The following is a 16,845-nucleotide window of genomic DNA, read 5'->3' on the forward strand; positions in this document are numbered from 1 at the left end:
AAAAGAAACAGAAAAAACTTACAAGCAAAGTATTTGGATAAAAATATAAAATACAGCAGAAGCTCTTTTTTTTTTTAATAAATATAAAAACCAACACAGAATTTTGTCTGATCAAGCTGCCCATTGACTTATTATTATGCGAAAGTCATAGGCTGTTTATTTTTATTTCAAAAACTTAAAGGTGTGTGTAACCCAAGTATTAGTTTTTTGGTACTATTTTTAGAAGCGGATGAACACTGATTACAATCTCCAATTGGCTCATTAGAACAGTGTTTTTGAGAATAAGCTGCATGTTTTATTTTACAGAAGTAAATGTTTATAACATCATATTTGGTCCTTTAAAAATCAATCTTGTGTCTCATTCAAATTGTTGCTATTAAACCTGCTCACCTTCCTCTCCGGCGTTCTTTATGCTGAAAGCCAGCGAACAGGTAGCTCACAGACGGCTTACTGTTACCATGGCATCTCCACACTCTTCCTCTCCCCTCCATCCAAGATGGAGAGAAAAAAAAAACCCTGCCAAAAACAGAAGAGGAAGAAGAAACGTGTCAGATAGAAAGCAGGAACTGTGGATGAGTAAAATGGATGACAGTGGTTGAAATATTGTGTTTGGAGGGATAGGAAAAAAAAGGATCAATGAAGGTTAGTCACTGCTCCCTCCTCTTCCTCCTCCACTCGTCTTTCGGCCTCAGTGTTGCCGCTGTTGCCCATCTCGCTCCAGCAATTTTCATGAATGACTGTTAGCCAGTGAGAAAACGGGAGAGTGGAGCAGATTGAGGGAAAAAAAGCCTTTTTTTTTAAATTTGTTGTTCTTTCTTTGATGCTATTGGTTCACGTTGAGAAAGTGACCTAGTGCTGATTCTTGGGCCCTAAGTTGTTAAGATAAAGGAATTTTCTTCCACATCGAAGCTGCATGTTTCTACAGTTTTTCATATTCAAGTATGATTCTCATTAGTACAGCGCTTCGAGGTTCAGTATTTATGAATTCAGCTATTTTTTGAGTGGGACAACTTAAAATTATTTACTTAATTTTTTTTCGTATAACATGTCTAAAATAATGCAGCTTAGGAAGCCAATACAGCCATCACCACAGTTAGTTAGCATGCTACTGTCTGGTGTTTACAAAGCAGCCAATCCAGGAGCGGCATTTATTCTCCCTTGAGCTGATTGGCTGTCCCTCCCAAGAACAAAAATAAGTTCTAAGATGGTTTCCACTGTGCATTTTAATGCATGTTGAGGCATATTTGGTGTTTGAACTATTAAAATGGATACTCATAAGTGTTTTTGGCTGTGGTCCCTCAACCCTGCGAGTACCAGGAATCCACTGTACTTTGATTAAAGCCAAATTATGAAATAAGCACTTGTTAAATTTATGGCTTTAAAATGAGCACCTTTCTTTCTCTTTATAAACAACACAACTTGTCAAGTGTGTCCTGCTGGTGTCAAGCATGAAGTTGGTTTCTGTCCAGAGGCTAGCTTGAAGCTAAAGCAGGGTTAATAAAAGTGAGGGGTGACGCTCCCTTCATTTTTAGAACGTGGCTGTTTATTTTTTTTTCTTTTTTCTTTTTGCATATTTTCCAGTAGCCATCTTTTAGTGCACACCAACAGCTGGGAGTTGCAGTTAGCAAACATTTTTGTTGGTAGGAAAATAATTATGTTTTCCTGAAATCCTGATAATCTTCCGAAACAACAAATTTCAATTAAGATGCCACTTCCTGGTTGCTATGGAGACTTGCCAAACCATTGACGCTAGCTGCTGTCCCCTAAACATTAAACTTTGGAAACTTTTACCTCCTTTTCTGTCTTCATCACCAAGTGGTGGCAACATAAACCTGGGTCCTTTCCAGTTAAAGTTCCACTAACACAATTTTCCCACTTCCTTAAAATATGTATATGTTTTTGTGTTTCTCATTTTTAAGAGTTGTAGTAGTTAGCCTAAGCGCTGCCCATTTGCACCAGTCTCACAGATGGTGCAGAGCTGTCTGATTGTTTTTAGTGCAAAAATAAATATAACTAAGTGCAACTGAACCTGCATAAAAGTCAGTCACAATCGTTGAATCTCTCTGTTAGAAACTAAATTGTAATCTGGCTGCTAACCCTGACTGGTGTCAGTGTTGTATAATAATCCTCAGTTACCTCAGCTTATTTTTCTGTTCATTTGCTTTTTTTTTTTACCTCTTTTTATTTTGCAAACTTTTTTTTTTGCACACTGACCTTCACACCTTGAAAATGATATCGCTTCACTCAGTTGCACAATTTTTGTCTCAGATGTTATTTTTACAAGGAAATATGGAAGAAGAAATATGCAGCGGAGTGAATAAGTGAGCCGTTTGTTCACGAGGTAATAAAGGGACGAAGCTGCTGCCTCCAATGACTCAGCGCTGACAGGACATCAAACGGACAACAGAGCAGCAGGTGTTTGTCAGCATCTGCTGCAAATCTGCCTGGGTTTAAAGACGTTGTAAAACATAAACACAACGGAGGCTGTCCAGTTGAAATCTTCGTTCTACGCCACTTTCTTGGTTTTACAAGAGGAATCGCACGTCACAAATGTGTAAATGTCTTCTGCTCAACAATAACCGGGAAACTTGTTTTGCACAATTTAATCTAACCCAAAAGAGAGAAGCTTTATTCAGTAGACTCGTGGTCCACAAAGACACGAGTCTTTGTGGACACACAACAACACATACAAAATAAAACAAAAATAAAAGAAAACCATCTGACTCCACATTTAAGCCTCTCTTCTAACACTGCAGTGTAGGGATGCACCAATCTAAAAATTTGGGCTGATATTGATACACAAAATTAATACTTGTTATTGATCGAACTAATGCCACATGACCAACTCCATTCAAAACTCGTACAACAAGATGGAAATAAACATTTGTATTGGTCCAGTTTTACTTAGACGAATGATACCAATATGGTAAAACATGACTAACATCGGCTGATACAGATGTTGAAACTGATATATCATTCATCCCTAGTAGTTAGTATAAGTCGCTGCAATATTTGGGCAGAAAAAATTGCAACAGAACTGACCAAAATGGAATGTGGAAAAAAATGGTCACATTTAATGCACCAGAAGGTCCATTTCGCATGCTAACTGTCTGCTTTCGTCTGTCTCCTCCAGGTGAAGTGGGAGCAGTGAAATTCCACGGTGTCGACCTCCTGCAGCACTCCCCGTCCCCGTCCCCCTCTCCTGGGGACTCCTATCCCCAGCAGCCCCATTCTCTGGAGCTCTTCACGGACACACCACATCAAAACCTCCCAATAAGGAAGACACACTCAGAGCTTGACACAACCCTGCCCACAGGTTGGTTCAGTTGTCAGAAAAACATAAATCTGGATTCAGTGAGGGAGAGGAAATAATTAAATGAATTTGATTTCAAGTATAAGTTAAAGTTAAATGAGACTTATAAAAAGAGTTTGAGAAGAATCAAATACAGGTAACATTTATCTAATTGTGGACACGTTCAGTTGTTTCTTGCTCCTTTGCCCCCTACAGATAACCGTTTGGGGCAACGCCCCCCGGAGCTGCTTCATACAGCAGCTATGGACCACTCTGGGTTGCTGTGCTCCAACACACCCTCATCCACCTGGAATGGCCCAAAAGGATCCACATTTTCTCCTGCTGCGTGGAGTGAGACGTACAACTACAACATGAGCAAAGGTCCAGCAGTTCCTCCCAAACATCACAGTGTCATCGGTCATGCTGGCGGGATACAGGACGGGGTCATGCTGGTGAGCTCGGGACAGTCTGTGAGCTCACACTCCAGCTCGTTCACGTGTGTGACGGACCCGACTGGGAGAACAGGAAACGGCGGGTCAGGGATCTCTCCGCCGGTGGTCACAGTGGGAAAACGGAGGGAAACAGAGGGGGCACCAGCAGACGGAGGGCGAGGGGGTGGTGCGGAGGCAGGGCGAGGAAGGCAGAGGTCAGCACGATCCATAGCGGCTCAAAACGCCTTCAAGTTCCGGGAACGTTCCCTTTCCACGCCCACTGATTCCGGGTCCTTTTGCTTTACAGAGGGTGGGATAGAGCCAGACTTGACCATCACCACTACTGGTAATGGGAACACTATGGTAATGGACCACCATCAAGAGCATCATAACTATCTGGGTCACGGGGAGAACTATGCCCTTCTTTACCCTAGAGGAAGTTCTGAGGATAGTGCAAGTACTACGGACACTATTTCTGTCACGGCTTCGGATTACAGCACAGAAGGACGCTTGCGCCTTCGCTCTCGTTCAATCTCACTTAAGAAGTCCAAGCGCAAGCCCCCACCCCCTGTGAGAAGTGTTTCCTTAATGAAAAACCTTGGAGAAGCTGAGGGCAGATTAAGGCATGGGGGCGGTCTTTACCGAGATGGCAGACCAAAGAGCCTGCACATACCCAGGGACAACTTCCCGGAATTCCAGCCAGATTTCCTTTTGACAAGCTCTTCTTGCTCCTCTAAAGCCAGTGTAGGGGAAAGGGAGCTGGGCCAAGGGGGTAACGATGGACCTCCAAGTCTGGAAGTCCAGGCACCTGAGAGGGAAGGAGAAACACAGATGACCTTCCCAACTCACTGGCAACTGGGAGAGTGGAAGAGTAATGACCCCTACAGGTAAAAAAAAAATGTCTCAGATGAATAAATGTGTTAAATGTACTCCACTTTGTACATTTTTTTAGTTAAATTATTGCTTTTTAATCATTCTTCCTTCTTCCTCAGGTCTTTATCAGGCTCCAGCACAGCAACAGGTACCACAGTGATTGAATGTATGAAAGTGAGAAGTAGCTCAGAGTCTCTTCTAGATTCTCCCTCCACGTCCAGAGCCACGTCCCCTTCACAGTTATCCATGGAGACCGACCTTAAGGCTTCCTCACCCTTAAAGCCTCCAGGACTTATATCTCCCTCAAGTGGCTATTCCAGTCAGTCAGAGACTCCTACTCCAACAGTTCCCATGAATCATGGGACAGTAGGTACGACAGGGTGCAAGATGCGTCCAAAGATCCCAGAAAGGAAATCTTCACTACCGTCACCTAAGGACCCATCTGCCAGGTCAAGACTGTCGTTTGAAATGCCTGGAAATGCACATTTGGAGCTGTCATCGCTAAAGCCAAAGCAGAAGGCAAGCAGGCGGCATTCTGACACCTCTACTGCTGCCAAACCAGGAAAAATCAGCCCCAGTTCTTCACAGGCATTACCTATGGTTACCCAGAACGAGCTAAAGACCATTAGACTTCGGTCTGTTTCGCGAGGAGATCTGGAGGACTGCCCCGATGGAGCTTCTGACACAATTGAAGAAGAGCAGCATGGCAGAGACATCAGCGACAACCCAAGCCCACCACCGACTCTACCAAAGCCTAAACCACCTGTAGCTGTCAAGCCTCCATTGCCCAAACGGCCCATGAACCTCCTCCTTAAGTCTCCTTCTCCTTCCTCCACCTCCCCTCTTGCTATTGAATCTCCTCCTGCCTCACCTGTGGAACGTCCAGTGCCTCTTGGTAACATCTACAAAGTCATGAAAAAGCCCAAACCCAAAAAGCCCCCACCACAGACTCCAACAAGTCCTGCCGCTCCCCCAGATTTGAATTCCGCCAGTGTGCCACCCACTGCCTATGACCACCCATTCCTTCCTCACTCCAAGTCTCTGTTTGACCTCCCACCACTCCCTGATCCCCAACCTTTGCTGGAAGACCCAATGTTGGAACCTGAATTTGACAGAGAACCACATATCCGTCTAGCACCCGAGGATGGCGGTTCACTTCCTTCTCCATGCAGCTCCCAAGAGGGCCCTGAGCTCCAAGACAAGAGCAAGACTTTACCTTCAAGGATGACAATCTCCTGTCTGGCCGAACTGTCTGACAAAAAGAAACCCAAGGTGAGTAGGATACTACTTGTTTGCTCTAATTCACAGATGGTTAAATCACCTGCTGTCAAGCAAAGTAAAACAAACACAATTTACACTCCATTATCCAGGTTCCGCCTCCAGTTCCCAAGAAACCAAATGTCCTACTCCTTCCCACACCACTACACCCTTCCACTAATGGGAGTACAGACCGGCAAATTCCACAGTCTGACAGCCCGGTGGGTCTGCGGTCTCCAGTTGGAGCATTTGCACCAGATGACATGCCAGCTAGTTCTACTGGTCTTGACATGTCGGAGCAGGACGAAAACCACTTGGGACCAGATGAGGACAGCTCAAAAGAGTCATCTCTACAGTCGTCACTCCAGGATTCCTCTCTCACGGAAATTGGAGAAAAGATGGCAAGCACTGGTATCGGGGCAGGTATGTATTCATGAGCAGTGTTTTCTGGCATTTAAGGCTCATGCAGGAACAGCTTTCACTCATTGATTTTAACATGTTATCAATGTTTTGTGTAACCGAGCCCTGTTATAATGGTATCCCTATGCATTGATCAGATGATTTAGCCGCCGATGAGAAGACTGCTCTCCACATCGCTGAGGAAACGGAAGATGACTTGTTGACCAGCACTCCTACGACACACACCACCGAGGACTTATTCACCATTATACACAGGTTTGGACACGCACACACAATCTTCCTCTTACCACATACGCAGAGGCTTTTTAAAAACCGAAGGCAGGAGTACAGAGTTCCCTAGCAACAGCCCCATGTACATTGCTGACCAGAGATTCTTACTTTGCCCTCTTTTTTCTCTCTCATAGACACATAGACACATTTATAGATGCAGGCACAGTCTCTAAGCAACAAGTGCTCATAGTTTTACTTTGTGTGCAGCTTAAATTTGCTTAGAGAACTGAGAAATAAGTTAATGTTTTCATCAAAACAACAGAGGAGGCGATCTTGAAATTCTTTGCCAAGCAAGCAAAAACCAAAACTACCAGTCACTGTGTAGCATTTAAGAAATTAATGAGAAATATTCCAACCACTTGAATTTATATGACTCTCTTCCAGGTCCAAGCGAAAGGTTCTGGGCCGTAAGGAGCCCTCGGATTCTTTTGGCAGCCGGCAGAGCCTGGTGTCGCCCGTGAAGCACAGTGCCATTGTGAGCGACCATCGGAACCTAACCTTGGGCAGCAGCCAGAGGTCGAGCTCTCGCAACGAGAACTTCATGGCCCTGCTTCAGAAGAAAGGCAGCAAGTCTTCCAGCGGAGGAGCAAGGGTGTCCGCAATGGAACTCCTGAAGAGCACAAACCCTCTAGCGCGACGTGTCACGGAATTCTCAAACGCCAACGCATCGGCCGGCGAGGGAGGGGAGGTGCCGTCTGCGTCCGACAAACTCAACGATCAGTGAATGGAAATACAATTTCTAGACGTTGACCTGGTCTGGATCCTGTTTACTACAACACAAACCAACTCTACAATCTGCCACACACAGAGGACGGTTCCTGAACTTTCCAACCTCTGACTGACCATTTGGCTTGTCCAATGAAATTGGAGCAAATTTTTTGGACAAAATGGTCCTTCCTAGGGTTGGAGCTCAGTGTTTGCCTGTCAAACTCATCAGAGGAGATAAAAGGTTGTTTTTTAACTATATGTAAATCTAAAAAAACTCCTGTTAAGTGAGGAAAATGTATGGGCAGATGGACTTGTAGAGATTGACGCTGGGAATGTAGAGATACACGATGGATATATCTAACATTCCTTTTGGTTTGGCATTAACAACAGATCCGAATCATACATGAATCTACAACAATACTGATCTACCACGACACCTTTGAGGACAAGGAATCGACTTAATTCAAGAAATAATTGGAATACAATTACAAAATCTGCCTGTGATTCAGTTGCTCTACAGGTGTAACACCTGTAGGCCTCTACGAAGTTGATTGGTTTTGCGATGGGGAAACTGAGGAAGGTAAACTTGGACATTGTGGCTCCGTTTTCCTCCCCACGGTCAATGCAATAGCATAGCAGCCCAACAGCGAAGTGCCAGATTGGACAAAGACAAACTGCATGGGGGATTTTTTATTTATTTTTTTTTTTGCCACCAAAGATGAGGCATGAGCATGTCCCTCATTTTGTTGCTCGTGCTGTGACCGTGAACGTGGATCTTCGGTAAGCATTCCACAGAGGCACCAAGTGAACCGACTCTGCTTGGAAAGCGAAGCACTTTTCTTTCCTTTGGCCTCAGAGGTCGTTTACATGGCGAAATCCCGTTTTTTGCCGCTTTGCATTTTGTTTCCCCTCGTCGTCCATTATCTTCTTAATCTGTTTTTAGATGTTACGTTTTGCTCCTATTTTTTTATACATTCTAAATGTCTATTTACTGTATATGTTTAATGGGATTATACTGTATGTATCATGTACAAAGATAAATGGAAAGCATCTATCAACAAAGACTCAAAATAGTGTACAAAGATGTGAGAAGCTTGGACTTCAAACTGTCCATGCACACACTTTCAGCACACACACTGACTAAAAAAAGTCATGCTACGAAAGGAAAAAAAAAAGAAAAGAAAACGACCGTCTACACGAGTTGTGTGTGTGTGTGTTTGTGTGGATGCATTCATGCCTGCTGATGTTTCTGTACAGAGATCATGAAGCAGGCCTGGTTATTGAACAGGGTTTTTATTCATTTCTGGTCTCTGGTGTTGAGGGACCAAAGAACTGTTACAAACAGACCACAGAGGACCTACAGTGATGTTTTGTTTGTGTGAGTGTGTATAGATGGACGCTTCAACTACAGAGAGCGAACATGGAGCTAGTGCACAAAAGTTTGGATGGTTTTACGTTTGACGTGAGGTGTGTCTCCCCAGTAGTTTTCATTAGAGCTTGGATGTGTGGATCGTCACACTGCATGCCCTTAATAGATTAGAATGACCTACGTGAAGTACCTATAGGTGAGTCTTCCTACTCGTTACATTTGAAATTATCCAAGTCATCCTTTTGGCTTAACAAGACGAGGTCTCGGATTAATTTAAAGTAGACAGGAACCTAGCTGGAATTTCAACGATTGTTGCAGATCATTAAAAGGCTTAAGATGAGGTTTGAAAACCTTTTCTCCAATCATTAGGTCTTAATTCAGAGGCATGGAGTATAACCAGAGCAAATGTAGAGACTGGATATGTTTCATGGCAGAGTAAACTTGAAAGATTCTTCCACCTTAATTTTGGTTGTTTCATACCCAACAAGTTCTTTGACCATGCATTAGGTTTTAATCCATCAGCGGGAAATTTTGTATAATCTCATAGTTTTTTGGAAGGTAATGCAAACTCTGTTCAACAATATCTAGAGACAGGAAATGCGCTAGCTTGTCTTGCTTTGATCAGAGGTCATAATCTGACAAAAATCTGACAGTTTTAAAGGTGATACCTGTCCAAAAGATCAGAACCAAACCCAATAGGCTCATCAGAAATTGTCTGTGCATCCATCCGTCCGTCCATCCATCCGTCCATCCATCCTGGCTTGTCCTTGCTGGGAACAACCTAGACAGTTTCCTTACAATGGCTACAAGTCATTGTAACAAATGACTTGTAGCCTTCACTATAACTATCTCCTTAAATCTCGAAAATGTTTAACTTTTTGTAGATTATTTTGGCAAATGTGCTTCAAACCTCTTCCATTCCTTTTGCAACCAAGGTGGCATATGTATCCACTAATGCTGGTTGATGCATATTTTACACATACCAAGGAAAGAAAAGTGAACCAATATAAAGTTAAGTATGTACAGGGGCAAGAAGTGACTTGATTTTTGGTGCAAAATAGATGTAGGAAGGAACAAAATAGGCATGGACGTAGGAAGGGGTGAGTACAGACCAGTACTGTTGTTTAAAACAGTATAGAGAAATTACCCCGGTCATAATTAGAGAGGTGAAGTTTGTAGCTAAACTGTCTCCTTGTGTGGCTTTATTGAGAAACTTTGAAAACTGATTTGGTTTTCAATTTAGAGAACCAGAAAGAAACCCTCTCTTACACCCACCAGGCCCCTGTTGGCATTGGGACCTGTTAGGCTAAAACCTTAGCAACTGCAGCTGTGTAGCTCCTTCCAAGCATTTCTTCTATCAAGGCTTCAATTAGAAGCGGAGCAGAGCAAAGTCGAGCCTGCCGTCCAGTTTCCATTTACCACTTAGGAGATGTTCGTAACGGGGCGAAGGAGCCATCACTGCCACTTTCTTTCCTCATTCAAATGTATAGTTAATAACCCAAATGCCAACCTGTTTCTGCAGAGCTCACTGGACACATTTCCAGCCCAGAATATCCTGGTTTATGTCACAGTGCCGCATCAGATCATTCAAGCAACTGGAGTGGAACGGACTTAAAGGTCTGGACCAGTGATTCAGCCTTGCACTAGCATCTAAATGATTGTGGAATCCGTTCTATTTCCAAGATTAAAAATGGCTTCCAGAAACCTTAACATTCCAAAACAAAAATGTAAATAAATAAAAAAAAAGAGATTCTGGAACCTCGAGGAGCCAACTGTGCAAATATTGTTGTGAAGGAGTCCAACGGCCCCAGGGACTCTGGCTTGTCGGACTGAAGGAATGCAGTGAAGCCGCTGTGGCTTTAGCAGACGAAGTGTTGAAAACTGGTTCAGAATGAGGTTCCCTCCGTCTGTCCATTGGCGCTACAGCAGAGGGACGCTCCGGGCATCGAAGAGGTTCTGTTTGTTTTGCCTTCCCCCATGTACGTTTTGTCCCAGTGACTGACTCACCCGCATCCCCGACCACTCCCAGCACTCCTCCTCCTCCTCCTCCTCCTCCTTTCATGACTGTGGGATCTGTCTCCATCTGTCTCTTTTGTGCCATTGTAACCCCCTTCATCTGGCAAAGAGCGAGTTCTCCTTTCCTCCCCGCATCCTGCTCCATTCTCCCATCTCTCCACCTCTTTTTTCCGTCTCATCCACCTCACCGTCTCTCCTTCCCTGTATCCGGTCTATGCATCCGAGCTCAGTATTAGAGACGACACAGGATGAATGTCAATGAAAGGACTGTTAGAAAACATTGATGCTGTTTTTCTTTTTTTGTTTTGATTTTGGAAAATGCAAAATGTGAGCTTTCCTTTTTCATTATACTGTTAGCTCCCACGTAACGCAGGATTCCTACGAACGAGTGAGAGAATGAATGACTGAGAAAGGGTGAATGGATTTTTAAGAGATGTTTTTGCGTGAAGGACCTTGACTTTCAGAACTGTGAACACAAAGATTATTGGTTCTGAATCCGCGTGTGGATGAGCGGACCAGCAGCGTTCCAGGCTCCTAAACCCGACTTACCCCCCTCCCACCTCCCTGCATGGATGGACCGCGCAAACCCAGGAGGGAAAGCTTTCATCTCCCGACTCTTGCTTGGCAAAGTATCTCTCGGTGCTATTGAGTCGGCGCTCCATCTTGTGGACGAAAAAAGAAGCGTCACAAAAATAAGAAAAAAAAACAAGGGGAAGAAAAACACTCCGTCTTTCTTCCCAACAATAGTCCTTCAGGTATTCAGTCATTCTGGGAAGAAAAATACATAAATCCATTTCTGACGACTAGTAGAAGTGATGCTTGTTTTAAATATTTAGTGAATGACAACGATAAAACTATAGAACTCTGTGTTTGTTTGCCTTGTATACTGAACTATGGGCGTTGCTGCAGCAACTTCTTGGTCTCTTTGTTTGTTTATGAATTTCATTTTTATGATTTCAGTTGCCTTGGTGATGGAAATATGTGTTTTGCTCCAAAAATGAATGACATACAGCAGGCCCAGAGGAGAGAACTTAACATATATACCCTAAAAGAAATTTATGTAACCTTTGCCCTTAACCCTATTTCTACACACATATGAAGCTAAATATTCCTCAGACTTCTCAGAAAGGTTGATTGGGGGTAAAAAATAAAAAAAGTGTTATTTTTGAACTGAGCCCAGATGAATAGGGGCCAAATCAAAGAAGCAGAAGGAAGGCGATCGTTCCATGTGGTTTGGACACACAAATTCATCTTAAAAGGGGAAAAAAAGTGTAAAATTGTTTGGACGGCCCATTTGTGCAGCACATTAGCCGTCCACGGCGTGTTCGTAAGACAGATTCCTATGAGGCGAGAAGTCAGGAGCGGTACAGACGAGCCAAAACATATGGGTACGGTGGTAAACAAATAGGGATGCGTTCCCTCATGTAAAGGTATTTTCACTTATTATGAAGAAGAACACGACGCGCTACGTTACAGCTGGTGCGCAGCTCCACAATCAGCCGAAACCTTACCGCCAACACGGAGCTGCATTGGTGCAATCGCTTTGCTTTGCGAACCGACGAGTCATGAACCGGCGCAAAGAGCCAGACTGCGTTTGAAAAAACCCCGAACCAAAGAGCCGAGCTCTCTCTGCCTGCAGCACTAAGCTAAATAATAAATAGAAACAAATATATTGACAGCTTATTATATTGGAGAATTACATTTCTATAAATATCTAATAAGAAGACTATATTGAAGATTAATTATTATTCCCCCATTAAATGAAAAGTGCTATTTTAACGAGGAGTGGGGGTTTAACTACTCTACTGACCTTCATTTATTTTTCCTGCCCATCTCAGCTGCATAAAACTTTATTTACAGCACCCTCTACAGTTATCGGTACCCATAGCATTGAATTGTTTATTGCCGTAGTAAAATATTGCACTGAGCATTTTAGCAAAAACTCCTCTTTTAATTTAATTTATACAGTGAAAGCGGAAAAAAAATCCCACATCACAATTTTTGGTGCCCTTAAGAAAATGTGTAGAGTCAATAATACACCTGAAGCAACTGAATACAATTGAAGCATTTTACGCTCTCAAGTGGTTGATTAAAACAGAAAAGCAGCAAAGAGTTTAATCTTTGTGTCACAGTGTCTCCATAACAACCGTTAAAATCAGAAACATTGGGGGTTTCCTGAAATCTGCAGGGGCTAAATAAAGAAAATAGATGATTTCTCAAGGTTTAAATTCACTGGTTAAGCTACATTTGTTTAACAAATTTCTTTTGGGCTAAGTTAAAGAACCACAATATGTTTCTTTTAGCTTTTCAGTAAAAAGAATATATTAGACATTTACAAAAAAAGAGAATAAATTTTTAATGACGTTTCTATGGCAATATCGTATGAAAACATATTTGCTACATGCGTATGTGCTGCTAAGTTTGACTGCATTGTTGATCATCATCTGGAGGCCCTTAATTAGATTTTTTTTTTTTCCCGAGAATCTTGTTACAGATTTTCGGTTTGTTTTTGTAGTACCTTCCTCTGCCACTAGAGGCACGGAGGTCAAAGTGTAAGTTTGACTGACCTGTCAAATGTAAGTGGCATTTTTCAGACCTCTAATCAGGAGAGACTGAGCAAAAGATTCTTCAAACCTTTGAAATGTTAACTTTGTTAATGTTGGTCAAAACGCTGTGCAGAAGATTTAAAAGCTGGGGTGCCAATAATTGTGTTACCGGCCATTCTTAAAAGAAAATAAAGGGTGAAAATGCCAAAATATATCAAAATGTGGGATGTTTTTCCCAATCAATAAATCTACTCAAATGAAAAGCTAATTTTTCTTTTTTTTGTGTGCGAGTTTGACACAAAAATATTATTCTGGGGCTTCTTACACATCTTTACCAACGGCACCAATAGATAAAAGTGGAAGATGTTATAATGTATTAGAAAGTGAGAGAGGAAGCTATTTAATGGCTTGTTGGAGGTGTCAGTTTCACCACTTCATAAATATAGATGATGTAGCTTTAGTGAAACTTTTATATCAATTATTGATGTTTTTTAGCTGCAGATGTGAATTATAGCAGAAATTATGGATAAACTTTTACACAAAGATGGACAGGGAGGGATTCCGATACCCTCTGAATCCTACTTACCCCACTCTAATGAGTTTATGACAGGCTTTCCAATTAGCCACCTCTTGATCTGTCTGACCCCAGAGTTCTGGACGTCAGAAAGCCCCAGGAGAATGTCAAGGCTGGAGTGTTTGGACCGATAAAGTTCTTGTTTAAAGAGGGCAACATGAGCGAGGTCTACCTTCGAGCAAAAACAGTCCCCCAAACTCAGTTTCTAACGCAGCGCTGTCGCTGTGAAGGCAGCTTCTAAAGACACACACACGTTAATTAGAGAGGAACACAAGCAAGACAGACAGCCAGATTTATTTGAATGATTCTATTTTTGTTACATCTTATTAAAAGTTTTAAAAAAGTGTATTTAAAGGAATATTCCATGTATGTATTGAATATCCTCTGTTTCCTGGTCCCATCCGATGGTGTAACCTGTAGCTGCAAAGTGGCGTCCCACACAAATGCTCCTCTTTGCAGCTATCCAATGCCAATGTGATGACAAATGTTATATCATTATAAATAAATTATTTTTCTTGCCTAAGCTCTCGCTGTGTTGCAGGTTGTGATTTTTATTTTGAATGAGTTAAAAGAATTTTGTTGCTACGGTCTCAAACTTCATCTTAATAGGATTTTATGTGGCAGAGAAACACAAAGTGGTAAAGTGGAAGGAAATTGTTTTAATTTTTTTCCCCCCATACGATGACGAGAAAAAAAAGCAAAAACATTTAATCTGTCTGATCGGAGCTAAAACAAAGCAAAACAAAAAAAGAAGCCTACTGTGTGTGCTCAGTTTTAAGTGGGATCATTTTCACATAGTCAGAAACAAGGAGTGGATTACGTCGTAACGTGTTGACTGAAGCTTCTTGAGAGCGAGCGCTGCAGCCGCTTTGTTGTTATCGACGCCTCATTCCCTCCTGGATCCGCTAATCAAAGATTCATCGTCTGCAGAGCAGGTTTGTGGTGGGTCGTTCCTCCTTTGATGTGTGAAACACAGAACGGTCCCAGCCCGGGCGGGGGGGAGGGGAGCGCGTCTCGGTTTGTGTCTGTGTTTGTCTTCAGAACATGAAAGCTGCTGGAAGTCCAGGGAGAGTCGATTGTTGTTGTTTGAGGATTTACGAGGCCTGCTCGGCTAATTAGCCGTCCTGAACTTGTGTTGCGCAGGGCAGTTTATGAGGAATGTGTTTTCCAAATGGAGTTTAGGTGGTTTGAGATCATACGGTACGATCATTTAACCTCTACGGCTAACTCTGACATGTTATGTGACCTGCTTTGTCCCTTTTGAAACAACAACAAGAGTTTGAAGTTGAGCTCAAGAAGCAGAAGTGGGCGGAGGAATCCAAAATTTCGATAAGATCGATACCAAGTCGATACTGGACTGATGCCAACGTGGTAAGATCGATATTTGTTTCAGATTCCATCTTGGAATATAGTTTTATTTTTGGTTTGTAGTTTCTCAACTTGATTTTCTGTCAAATTATAGGTTTTTTTGCACTTTAAGAAAAAATGCACAACAATCATGTTAATATGATTTTAAAGTAGAATAGAAAGTTTTGTAGATAAACTTTGAATTATTTTATTCAAACTTAGGACAGAATTTTCACAAAGGAAGAAAAACAAGAAGTACGATATATCAACATAAAAAGTATCAGTATTGGTATCAATATCGGTATTGGGGACACCTTGTGTATTGGATCAATACGGTGGCCAAGTCCAGTCCTCGAGAGCCACCATCCTGCAAGTTTCAGATGCATCCCTGCTTCAACATGCCTGAATCAAATGACTGGCTCGTTATCAGGCCTCTGTAGAGCTGATCCCGGTCTGTTGGAGTAAGGATACTTCTAAAACTTGCAGGATGGTGGCTCTCGAGGACTGGACTTGGCCACCCCTGCATGCAGTATCACCTCTATCAAGAAGCATTGATGCCTCCAGATCAGTCTGTTGGATTTCAACATACTTGCAAGCTCTTCAATTTTCTTCCGGTCTCTAGTGCCCTCAAGTGGCCTAATTATAGCAGTGCAGGATGATCAAAAGCTGTAAAGTGGATTGATGGAGAAAGATTGACAGACAAATGGATGGACAAGTGTTCTCCCTATGCATGGGTGGGTTCTCCAACGTCCTCCCATAGTTCAAAAGCATGACTGCTAAGCTGAACTATCCATTGGTATTGATGATGGTGTATGCATGATTGTCTGTCTTCTGTTTGTCTGTAACGTGGCAACCTGTCCCCCTTAATGCCTCCTGATAAGTGGGCATCCAGGGCTCAGAGTAATGGATGGGTGAATATACATCAAAATAATCCCAGCAACAGAAAGTTGCTGCTTTCCCAGAGGTTGACTTCTCCTGACATTCTCTGTAAGCTCAGAGTTCTGAAGGTGTTGGCTTGGCAGTGAAAGACCATATCTATTGAGAAAAGATCCAGAGTGATCATATAGCAGCTGAAAGTGTTGGATAACGAAGCTCTGTCATGGAACATTTCTTAAACACACTTTGTTCTGAGGCAAATAGAAATCATCATCATAAAAAAATGTCTTCTTCCCTAATCCTGAAGTCCTCCCAGAATGCCTTCAGAAAGCTATAACGTCTACCTGGATGTTTCCCTGTAACACCCTGATTTACCTGTTTTCTGGCAGTAGTGGCCTTTTATCTGACCGTAATCTGACAGAAAGTGGACAGAGAGAAGCACATGTGGCAAAGCAACTGAGGACGGGAGTCGAACTTGGGATTTCCACGATGAGGTCTGTAGCCTCTGTACACAGGCGCCCGTCCTAACCACTGCAACACACGACACCTCCCAATTTGCTTTCTAGTTTCGCAATCTCTGCTTTCAATTGTTTCTTCTGTAGCTATCCTGTTGGGGTAATCTGGAAGCGCTCCACTTTAAATGCGCCCGATTCTGACCAGGTAAGTGTGAGTGGACACGTTTGTAGACGATTGTTCACACCTGACGTTAAAATTCCAACAGATTTCTGTTCAGATCTTCTCCACATAGAATTTAACAAGCTAACAATTTTAGTAATCAGATATCAACATAGATCAAATTCATGTTCTTCCCAAGTAGGGTTTGAGAAACATACCTCCACTGACCACGTTGTCCGAGGCCAATAAAA

General features: G+C 42.6%; 1 protein-coding gene across 1 annotated transcript; it reads left to right on the plus strand.

Moving 5' to 3' along the window:
* Positions 1-3,048: 3,048 nt before the first annotated feature.
* On the plus strand, positions 3,049-14,276 carry LOC103154693 (NHS-like protein 2). The gene is made up of 6 exons (XM_007576066.2): positions 3,049-3,316; positions 3,509-4,610; positions 4,716-5,868; positions 5,967-6,276; positions 6,411-6,528; positions 6,928-14,276. The coding sequence occupies exons 1-6, from the start codon at positions 3,052-3,054 to the stop codon at positions 7,265-7,267; spliced, it is 3,288 nt and encodes a 1,095-aa protein (XP_007576128.2). The 5' UTR covers positions 3,049-3,051; the 3' UTR covers positions 7,268-14,276.
* The last annotated feature ends 2,569 nt before the right edge of the window (positions 14,277-16,845 follow it).

The sequence above is a fragment of the Poecilia formosa genome, unplaced genomic scaffold (genome assembly GCF_000485575.1).
Source record: "Poecilia formosa unplaced genomic scaffold, Poecilia_formosa-5.1.2 Scaffold395, whole genome shotgun sequence".
NCBI classification, from domain to species: Eukaryota; Metazoa; Chordata; class Actinopteri; order Cyprinodontiformes; family Poeciliidae; genus Poecilia; species Poecilia formosa.